Raw genomic sequence first — 12120 nt, forward strand, 5'->3', positions numbered from 1 at the left:
TTGGCATTCATAACCTTTAAAGCAGAGAATGAATAAAAAAGAAAGGTGGGGGGGGAAGCACTGTTTGCCTAAAATGGCAATTGAGGAGTCTGAAGCAATGTCTAAGGACTTTTCTTCTCTCTTTCTTTCCCATCTCATTAGGCTGAGAGCACTGAAACCCTGCTTCCCTGCAAGCTCTCCTAAGAGTACCACTGCCACAGCACTGGAGCTTGGCTTCTGGACAAAAAGGAACAATATTCATCCTTGACACAAAGGTGCAGAGGGTTATTGTGACTATTGACACCACAGATCTGAGAGACAGTGTGGTGGGTTGACCCTGGCTGGAGGTCATATGCCCCCCCAAGCTGCTCTATCACTCCCCACCTCAGCTGGGCAGGGGAGACAAAATATAACAAAGGCTCCTGGGTCAAGGTAAGGGCAGGGAGAGATCCCTCACCAGTTACTGTCAGGAGCAAAACTGACTCAACTGGGGAAATTAATTTAATCCTTAACTAATCAAATCAGAGTAATGAGAGAATAAAATCTACACCTTAAAACATCTTTCCTCCACTCTTCTTCCGGGGGTCAACTTCACTCCCAATTTCTCTCACTCCTCCCCCAAGTGGCACAGGGGGATGGGGAATGGGGGTTGGGGTCATCATCATTTGCCACTCCTTCCTCCTCCAGGGGAAGAGTCCTCACAGTCTGTCCCTGCTCTAGCGTGGGGTCCCTCTCATAGGAGACAGTCCTCCATGAACTTCTCCAATGTGAGTCCTTCCCACGGGCTGTAGTTCTTCATAAACTGCTTCAGCATGGGTCCCTTCCACAGGGTGCAGACTTTCAGGACCAGACTGCTCCAGCACGGGTCCCCCACAGTGTCCCAAGTCCTGCCAGAAATCCTGCTCTGGTGTGGGTTCCTCTCTCCACAGGGCCACAGGTCCTTCCACAAGCTTGCTCCACTCTGGGCTTCCCACAGGGTCACAGCCTCCTTTGGGCATCCAAAGGAGAGTCTTCTCCATGGACTGCAGGTAGATATCTGCTCCACCATCAACCTCCATGGGATACAGAGGTACAGCCTGCCTCACCATGGTCTTTCCACAGGCTGCAAAAGAATTTCTGCTCCAATGTCTGCAGCATCTCCTGCTCCTCCTTCTGCACTAACCTTGGAGGCTGCAGACTTGTTCCTTTCACATATTCTCCCTCCTCTCTCTGGCTGCAAATGTTGTTGTGCAGAAACTTTTCCCCCATCTTAACTACATCATCCCAAAGCTGCTGCCACCATCACTGATGGCCTTGGTCAGTGGTCCATCTTGGAGGCAGCTGGCATTGGCTCCATCAGACAGGAAGGAAGCTTCTAGCAGCTTCTCACTGAAGCCACCACTATAGCCTCCCCAGCTACCAAAATGTTGCCACTCAGACCCACTGCACATGGCTAAGGCTAACCTCATGCCCATGAGGGTCTGCTCTGTTAGCTGTTTTTCCCCTAGTAAGGGAGGTCTGGGTCAGAAACGGCAAATTTATCTGAGGAACTTGACTGAAACTGACCATTTTTAAAGAAAAAGGGGCCATTTTTCCCAGAGGTTTGATGTTTATCAGTGTTTATTAAAAAGAAAGGTCCCAGGATGCAATGAGAGATCCACAAGATGAAATTGCTATTGCAGCAGTTTTTAATGCAAGAGATCAAAACTTATACTATGCCAAAGGCCAATTCCTGATTTTATGAGGAACATATTAAGGTCTAAAGACACATATTTCAAGGTGGCAGCAATTTCTCAAAGGAAACAATTAGTCACCAGAATAAAATTTAATGCAGGCAGGCTTGAGACAGTGTTCCAATATTGGCAATTAGCATTATAGGATATTAAAATTGGCACAAAAATAAATAACTGTTGGACCATGCATTCAGTAGTCAGTGAAGAGGTTACAGCTAACATTTAGCACAAGCATCCAGAGTTTACCAAGTGGCAGTGCTGAGTCCAATATAATTTCCACAGCCAGAAATAATATCCTGAATATTTACAACTGAAGACAAATCTTTCCTATATTCTCTTCTTCCAATTATCCTACTCTTCCTGCTGCCTCATCACCTTTTCCTGCCCTCTTTCCTCCATCATTATGTCTTCTAAGGCTCTGGAGAGCAGATTTTTTTTCAGTCTTACATATAAAGCTTCTGTATTTTTACCCATTTACGTTAACGCAGTGATGAATTGATCTAGCTATTTCAGGAGAGCACTCACCCTTTGCTCCCTCCACAGCAAAAAGAGTTCACCCATCTAAACTGTGTGACACACTAAATATATCTTGCTCCCTTGATTTACAATCTCTTCTTGCCTGGAGAGGAATCTTAGAGCCCATCAGGTGTGCTAGAATGGCCCTGGATTACATGGCCCAGGGTTTGTGACCTCAGCTAAATTCATATAAGAAGGAAGAAACATCTATTGTATTGATAAACATGTCAGTGGCTGTTCTCAAACTCCAAGACCAAATGGCACAGAAAAGTCTATACCTGGACTGTTCAGCTGTCAGCATCAAAAATAAAAGTGTGAAGATGTGCAAGCTGCCTTTGGGGAGCAGCCTGGCTGTGCCTGGGGCTTCTCTGGGGCTCATGCCCCAGCCCACAGCTAGGCTTGGGGGCAGTCAGCCTGAAAATATTTAGCAGTGTGGAAGATTGGGTTCAAGAGTCCAGGAGCAACAACCAGATTTAAGTTACTACCATAGTGGTAGCCAAAGAGGGAAACATCATAGCCTTTCTTCCCATAAACCAGGCTTAGAGCAGACAGGTATAACCAAAGGGAGCCAAGACCATCGAGCACCTTCATTCCTCTCCAGGAAAACTGGATGCTTTTCAGGATCTATTCTTTCATGAGCTTTTGGGGACACACCACATACTATCAAAATAGATATGACTACAGTCTGACTTTCCTTTTCAACAGGACTCCAGGCTACTTGCAAACACCCCACTGGTGTTCCAATAGGAAACAACACAAGCCCCTTGTCCCTTCCAAAAACACCACATAATTTTTCTGTCACAGGATAGACTTTACTCACTGCCTTTAGTACGGAGTCTCATAAAGCTAGTCATATTAGACATCAGAAAAGAAATTTTCCACCCCCTATAAAGCATTTCCACATCAGATAATACCCACGACATCAAGATAAGTTATACAACACTACAGCCACTAGGCAAACTCACCTAAAATCAAGCTGAACAACCTCCTCTTAGGTGCTTGGGCCTCTGATAGGTAATTGATGGACCTTGATTGGTTATTTATGGCTCCACCCAGCAGCAAAACACTTGGCCAGGTGTTCTTGCTTCCCTGAGTTTGTAAAATCATGTGCATTTCTGATTTCAATCTGAGGAGCAGAGCTGTGCTATGGGGCAGTTCAAGGTGATGTTTCTCCCAGCCTATTCTAAAAGGGTACCTTTGTAGAGAATTAATAATTTCCAGTTATGTGTGTGTGCACATTAAACAACCCATCCAACACTTGAGACTGAACGAAAACTTTCTTTTCTCCATCATTCTTCCGTCTCCTTTTTTACCTCCCCTTACCTTTGAAGACATATTGGGTTATTATGTGAACTCAGAAGTGCATGAACATTTTTTGCTACTGTGTGTTCTTTACTGGTTCCAGTTTTCACTGGATTTAAAACTTAGTCTTACTTTAGCTGGTAGCAGTAATGTGCTTTCATAGATCTGTCTTATGAAATACATAGTTTCCAAAGACTGATGAGTAGAAAGGAAAATACATCAAAATATGGAGCCACTCTGAGAATGCAGCTAACATTTCTTCATGGCTTGTTAAATATATCAAACATATTGTTCTGTCTATACTAGGAAAATGACCTGTAAGCTGACAAAAGTAAATCTTCATCCTTCTTCTCCCTCTGCTGCCTTTGAAATTGTTCTGAAAATTTTAAAAGGATCTAAACAGCTTTAAGCAAGGCTATCAAACATAAGATCACTTTAATGTTCCAAATGGTTTGATTAGTCCAAACATTTACTATTTTTTTTGGTAACCCTGTGCCTTTTGGGGTAAGCTGTACTATTATCAGAGCAGCCAGTAGATCTACTCATGTTTGAAGACAAGTCACGTAATGACAAGTCTAGTCATAGTGGTAGATAGGGAGCAACCTGGCTCTTGGCTCAGTCCTAATGCATGTTGGGAGAAACTTACTTGAAATATGGATCCTTTCAAGAATGCTACTCACCTTACCCAAGGGACACCCAGATATTCTGGGAAGGATAAACAGGGATAAAATACTGTATCTTAGAGGGGTGCATTAAAGTCTCAAGGTGGGAACGTGTTAGTAGCTGACGTTTCTACAGCTCATTCATCTATACTTGAAGTACACACGACATACTAATGGTCTGATGAAAAACAGGACTACTTTTCATTTTAAGAAGGAATCTCTATTATCAGAAATGCCTCTAACGGTGATAAAACTGGCTACAAGGCTCACATATCTTTAAGCATTTATTCAATTTCGTTTCTAAAATGAAGGTTATAAATCAACCCCAAGCCTTTCCTGAAAAACACTGTTATCCTCCAAGCTATTATGAGCATTTACAGAAGAATGATTCTTTTGTGTGTCAGATGTTATGAAAGACAGTTCATACTTCAAATAATATGATTTATAAGATGAGATTGTGAAGCTAAATTTAATAAAGCTCAGAGAAGATGCATGAGCCTCAAATAGCTTTTTAATATAGATCTTTTGGAGTTGAGATGCTACCCTTGTTTTATATTAGCTGTTCTGTATCCTTGTGTAAACTGGGGTTACTGATGATGGATGCCAGAAGAATTACCCACTACAGAAGGTTTACCTTCTTTCCTCTTATTCTCTCTACAAGAATTTAACTGTTGTCAGAGTGCTAACCTACATCTCATTACTCCTTTGTGTAGTTATCAGGTGTAACTAAAGAGCTTTTCAGTCTTCATGTTTGTTTCTTGAGGTGCTAACATTTCCTTTTGAAGATGCTCTCCTCAAAGAAGGATTACTGTGCTTCGTTAGTATTCCTTTTGGTTCAAGGCATTGTTGGGAAACTTACCAGCATACTAATTTTATTACATGTCTTGAAATTCCAGATGACCAACATTTGACAATCAGCATTTCTGGTCAGGAGTAGTACCACGAACTCATGAACAGGATGTCATGAGTGGAGTTTCTTCCAAATATGCTTTTCAATATGGATTTGGGATTTGACATTTTGAATGTAAAGGCGTAAGATTTTATTTTAATTCACCCAAAAGAAAAAAAAAATGCTGATAACACTGAAGTTGTTACAGAAAATGATACTTTGGAAAAAAAAGTAAGCATTTTGATAATAAAATTCCATAAAATTTTCATCATTCATATCCCTTCCAGACAAAATAACAACAGGCTACCTACCTAAGCTTAATTGTGCTTCATAGAACTGTGGATTAGAGGAGGGAGGAATCAAGGGGAAGGGACAATGGAAGTGAAATCAGTATCTACTTTTCCTTTCAAATCAATGGAGGAATGTCATTTTTTTCTGTAGACTTTTGAAGTGTCATCTGGATTCATCCAGCCAACAAACTACTTTTCACTGAGATTGCAAGAGGCAAGTAAGATACATTTCTATCAAGCAAGCTGTTGTCACTATCACTGTTTCGTGTAGTAAACAAGCAGCCAAGTTAATGTGAAAAGCAGGAGACATGAGCTCTGGGCTCCTCTTAGCATGGGCAGCCAATTCTTCACGGACTACATACAGGACTGCTTAACCACAAGCCCACAGAGTGTTTTGTACAAACACACTTTGCTGTTTTCAGGTTTTACCTAAGGCAATATAATATAGAATGCTTGTACACACCAATTAAACTCTTTTGGAAAACCTGTGCACCACTACTCCTCTTAGTCTCAGTCCTACCTATAATTTATCAATTTCTGTCTTTCTCTAGGTCTTTTAGTTAAGTGAGAAGTGTCAGTGCCTGTTTACTAATGTGGGGACTGCAGCAGAGCCCTAGATGTCAGATTGGTACCTTCTCAGGATAATTACTTCTGAAAATCCTTGGGAATTCAAAGTTGGATACCCTGTCTAAGTACAGACATGCCAATTAAATTTAGTAGCCTGATGGGATTTCTGAGTTTTAGTCACTAAAATCTTCCCTTAGGCAGGATTTCTGAAAGCTGATATGCACGCTTAGTGTGATGGAGCCTAGAAAGACAGACTAGTCCAAATAAGGATGGTTCAAAGAGACTCAACATTTACACAAGCTGCAACTGTCTTATTGCCCATATACCATGATATAACTATTCCTTGTTAAATTAATAGTCCATTTTTTGAAACAAGATATAGTATCTCCTGTTGCAGTCCATTTGTACGTTTACAATGCAATTAACAAAATAAACAGGAAAAAAAATCTCAATTAACAAAATAAACAGAAAAAATCTAACTCCAAAAAATGAATCACAAATCTAGCTGCAGTTCCTATAGAAGAAATGCAATTTCAACTTTTTCATTCCATTAGCACTAGCCAGGAATTGACTCATAAGAGGAAGTCTCATGGATTCCTGCTAATCATCTAATGTAAGTTATAGCTACAATATAAGTGTATTTGATGCTAATTATTATTGCATCTTAACTACAAGCAAAAATACATCCAACAGGCTGCTAATGCACCAACAAACAATGAAAATGCTGTTATTTTAATAGATTATTGTTGGGAACACATAAAATATGTTTAAAGACTATTCCATTTGTACTTGCAGTATTCCTGGTAGTAAATAAAAAAAATATTCTCCATTATTAAATAAATAAAATATAATTCATATCTTTAAGAGTTTCATATGGTTTGTTGTTAATAGAGCAGGTGACCATTATTCATGGGTCACTTCTGATTTTCATGGTTTGTCCTTTTTGTAGTTCAGTAACAAAAGTCATTTTTTAAAGATATGTGTAGAACAACTTGAAATTCAGGCAGAAATTGAGATAGTAGATTCAGAGGTCTGGAACATGCAATTGCACTCTGCAACTGTAGACACTCCAGAAATATATCAGAAGCTCTTTCAAATTCATTTAGGATTGTGCAAAGCTAATTATAGAAATGTATTATGGGCTGGGTACAAAGAATAAGTTATTTGGGATAGGCTACATTAATTTTGAGGAGGCATCTGTTCAATAGGTGACTGAAAGTTTTTCAGACTTCTCAACTTTTCAGACTTTCATAGCCTGAGCTGCTTCAGCAATAAGAAGAAAACAACAGATCCTTGATGTAATTTTAAAGGTTTTCTTACCATAGATTGACCAGGAAGGGATGCTCCAGGCCTTGCATTATCTGTAGTTCCCGAAAAACATTTCGAACTTCATCTCTCTCAATGCATTTCTGCTTATTCATATATTTCATGGCATACATTTTCTTGGTGTCCCTCTTCTGTACAATGCACACCTATTTGACAGAAAAGCAAAAGAAAAAAGTTTAAACGCCTACAGACAGAAAACTCCACTCTGACTTTGAAATAAAGGAGCCTCTTACATTTCAATAATCCAGATCTGGATACTACAACCTAAGAACACCTTCAGAAAGCCCACATCACAGCTATGCAGGACTCTCTGTACTAGATTATAGTTAATAAATTAACAAAAGAACATCCCACCCCCGCATAAAAAGAAATGAGGACCCAGAAAAGCAGCATAACTTTCAGACATCACATGATAAAGCTGGGAGGAACACACTCCAACTGTGCAAATGCACTCTGTTTAATTAGTCACAGAAATGACTGCCTCCTGCCTAGGAAAATACAAACTCATTGCACTCATTCCCACAAGTTAATATACACATCTTGATTACTGTACCATAAACATAGCCTATGTTCACAAGGCTTAATACTTCATCTAAATATCAGAATTATGGTCCCTTAATTACTGTTGAAAAGGAAAAAAAAAAACACTCATACAGAGATCATCTTTTTGAAGTCACAAGAGACTATTACAATTATTTAGTATCTGGCAGTAAATTTCTTTGCTTTAACTTCGTTTTCTTTTTTTTGACAGAAGTCAAGTAACTTTGTAAATGCAGGCAGAAAACATTAGTTGAGAGGCCTGGACTGGGTTTTTGGTATGATAGTTTATCTTGTGAACAAAGTTGGAGAGCATCTCCAGCACCACATCCAAACCCCATCATTTTAAATACAATTTCTAACGAAGAAATATAAGATTGTTCTGTGTCTCATCCCCAAAGCTGGTGTAAGTTTCATCTACATAACTCTACATACACACATAGAGCAAATAGCCTCAAGAGACTTTTGCTCTGAAGGGTCTTTCCTGTTAATTGATCAGGACTTTTTAAGTGACCCTCCTAGTATGTCTTCACAGCTAAACGAATTTTAGTTGACAATATTATTTTGCTACACCATTTATTATTGACACAACAATAGTCTCCAGTCAGAATTTTTCATCAGCAGGACATATATAGTCTGTGGAGTGGAAGCATCTGCTTTAGATATCACAACTCTGTAGTGTCTAAGTTCAAAGGTATTCTGGATTCACTTTGTGTGGGCACTATTACAGGCATATTTATGTACATACACACATACACTCTCCCATATTATAGACACATAAAATCAGTGCTCAGAGACCAGATTACAACATGGTGCCAAACAAAAATAAATCCTGTGGGTTTTAGTTTTATTTTAAGGAACTTGCATCCTCCAAATTCAGAAATGGATTGGAGAAACTAAGACAACTTCCCACACCTGAAACTCCTGACTTAAGGTTTTCACCTGGATTCTGGAACTGGTGATGAACCACCAGCTACAGGATGAAGACTCTAAAGAGACCTACTACTTCTTAAATGCAGAGGAAAGGCTACAGGAATATACCATCAGCATACTTTATTTCCCCTACTGTTTTTTCTCTCCAAGAGGAACTGTGACAGTGAAACCAAACCACATTTGTTTCCCTGCAGCTCTGTCTCCACGAAGCGTGTCCTTGAGCTCAAATCTATTCAAAAAAGAGGAGTTAATAGAGTACTTTTAACCTATAATGATAAGGTGTGATTAAGCAGAGTTTCCAATTACCTTTCCTAATATCAGGAGATGTTCTGCTAATTAAGTAAAACATGGATGGTAACGTTTTGTTTTGAGCCCATCAACGTTGCACAATGTCAAGAGCTTTTATTTTTGTCCTTGGGCTGTTATGGAAAGTCTGAATGTTTGTGATGCCCTTAAGATAAATAAAGGCTCAGGCTTGTATGGAAAGAACCCAGGTTGTGGAACAATGGGTAACTGAGGAAGAAGAGGTAGCAAGGTGGGGTTGAACTGAAATGGAGAGATGGAAATGAATTGATCAAGCTTCCACAGGCTCTTCAAAAGCATTAGCAGAATTTGCAGGGGCAATTCCTGACATCCTGTATGAGATTATGTTGATGCTACAAGTTAGGCAATCACATTATAAAGTACAGTGTTTATGGATTTTGGCTCAGAACCTAAGTCCAGAAGTTCATTCACTTACATGAATTTGCAGCACGATATCCATCTGAAACTTGGCAAAGACTGTGGTCTTTGCAGAAGTCGCCTGTTCCATTACATAAAATGCCTCCCTATTGAACTATTAACTAGTGAGACTGCTGAGAGAACGGGGTTTTACTCAGCTGAGGGTCACAGGTTTGTCCAGTGCAGTGTACCAGGATCATACCCAGAACCTACACGTGTAATGTAAACAGATTTAGAAACTGATTTTTGACTACAGAAAGCACCCGGCTCACATACCTGCTGGTAAAGACAAGAAGGGTATCAGCACAGTTGAAACAGACCTTCTGTTGTTAGGAGAAGCTTGACTAGCACACAGCTTCAAAGCAGAATGATAGTAAACATTTTCCAGTAATATGTACCTATGCACATCTTTTAACATGGCTTCAAAATCAATAGGATTTTAATGGATATACTAAAGCTACCTCCTACTAAACTTCAGGAAAACCAAGCTGCATCCATATGGATGTTATTGTGAAGAACACCTGGCATTGCTATGGCAGTGCTGAATAGAAGTGGAGATGCTCCCTGGTATTTCTACCTGCTGGCTGTTAGCTGCTTCTTTGGAGCAGGATGGGAAGGGGCTGAAACTTTTCCACTACTTCAGGAAAGAAAGGAAAAGCCCCCTAGTTCTCCTCACCAGTGCAGTCAGAATGGGAAATGTTTAAATTGATTTTTACTTTTTCTTTCATTTATGGTCTAAATTCTTCCTGAAGCAGTCATTTTAAAATAGGGACAAACAGGTGCTCTGGCACGTCAACAAGTTCTGCGATGACTCATTATTGTGGAAGTCTGGGCAGAATTGCCTTATTTACACATATCAATATGGAAGCCTGTCACGCTCACATTACTAAAACATCCTCTTCCAATTTCTATGTGAATATCATTTTCCCAAGCCCAGACAGTGCCCTGCTCAAACTGATATCACTGCTTCAGCAGCCTCTACAGGTGATGCTTCAAAATCAAATATAAGATTCATGAACTCAACAGCTCTACAGCTTCGTAGTCTGCAGCGAGGTACAGGCACACTCATCTCCACCTAAGGTATGGGTCTAAACAGGTCCAGAGGACTATCTCTAGAAGGATGGTTTCTCTTATAAAGTCCCTCTAAAGAGCCCTCTAAAGATGACTGGTTTGAATGCAGGTGTCTGTGTTGTACTTGTTTAAAACTAGACAATAGGAATCCCTGTTAATTATCTTTGGATATACAATTCTTGGCCTGGAAAGATCAGCAGAGAGCAGGCACACTTCATCTCAATAAAGACATTTTGATCTGATTTGGGTACATGAGTCCCAAACTATGGTTTCATGACAGGTCAAAAAAAAAAAAGAGGAGGGATGCAAAAATGCAGCCAGATAAAGCTTCTCTGTGCGAGGTCACTGTTAGCTGGAGAGCTGGCAGCTGGAGTGAACACTTCATTTGTTTTCCTGGATCATAATCTTATGTCAGGTGAGTAGATCAGATGGGGCACCTATAGCTGCCATGAGTAATCACAGCCCAGCAGAGAGGCTGTGGCACTGCATGGGCAGAAGACACTCACCTCCACGGAAGGGGCTGTAAGACAGGAATCAGCTACGTGTTTCAGGCTCGGGGGGGGAACTGACAGATCTGCTGTGAAGCACACGCCTGAAATCCTGCTACCTTGTCCATTCTTACCCACGTACCCTGAAAAATTAATGCTCCTAGTCTCAGCCTACAAGCTGAATTGGAATGATTTACACAGAGAGGCTGGAGAATGGCTGTCATAAGTCTGGCTTTACATTGCCAGGGAATTTCCTTGAAATAGGGGGATTCAGTCCCAGATTCCCCTGAGCAAAGCATGACAGCTGGAGCAGGGCCCAAGCATCTGCTTAGTCTCCTTTCATATTAACTCAAGCTAAAAAAATAAGTGTTTAAACTGTCAAACAATATTAATATTCTGTGGTTGTGTGGTTGCTTTTAGGATGGCAGCACATTTTTTCTGAAATACTTTGCATATTATTTAGTAAAGTACCCTCGATCAGTGCAGACGTGATTCTGGGCCCCCATCTGTTCCACACCAGTGTAATTTCAATTACTTCAGCAGAGGAAGTCACTGTTTTATACAACCAAATTAATCAGAACTAACTCCTGCATCTCAGCATCTTAGACAAATAGAAGAAAGCGTCCTTACATTCATATCGTAATTTGAATTTAATTTAAGGAGGTCAGAATGTCCAATATACCTGCTCCTTGAAGTGAGAACTTGAAGAAAATTGGTACTATAGTATCTCTGAAAACTAGTTGTTGCACCTGCATACAAATTATTCTGTGGCAGTAGGCCTGCAATTATGTGGTCACTGTTGCAGTAAAGAACAATGATAATTCTTGTATTTCACTCCTAGTCAGTTTTGTACTTATTGGTATTCCAATATATAATTTTTTGCAATAAGAATGATGGCTCTACATATAACAAAATGGAAAAAATTAGCCAGATTAAACATGAGAGAACACTTCTGATGTATTACATGGCATAAAGGAATAGCTACTTAGACCAGTCAGTGTTCAGCATTTTGGTTTGCTTATTTTATATTGTCTACATCCAAATTGACTTAGAAGACAAATATTTAATATACTAATAAAACCTGTTTGGACAAAATTTCCCATCTGGCCCACTTCAAATCTATTAGGA

General features: G+C 39.9%; 1 protein-coding gene across 2 annotated transcripts in view; it reads right to left on the bottom strand.

Annotated features, from left to right (window-relative positions):
* Positions 1 to 12120, bottom strand: part of STK32B (serine/threonine kinase 32B) — a gene marked incomplete at both ends in the record, with an annotated part of 141752 nt that overhangs the window by 98360 nt on the left and 31272 nt on the right. For both annotated transcript variants that reach the window (XM_084266665.1, XM_084266666.1), the window contains one exon: positions 7238 to 7389. In XM_084266665.1, coding sequence (XP_084122791.1) covers positions 7238 to 7389 — 152 coding nt within the window. The remainder of the gene's footprint in view (positions 1 to 7237; positions 7390 to 12120) is intronic.

The sequence above is a fragment of the Gallinula chloropus genome (genome assembly GCF_964237585.1).
Source record: "Gallinula chloropus genome assembly, chromosome: 7".
NCBI classification, from domain to species: Eukaryota; Metazoa; Chordata; class Aves; order Gruiformes; family Rallidae; genus Gallinula; species Gallinula chloropus.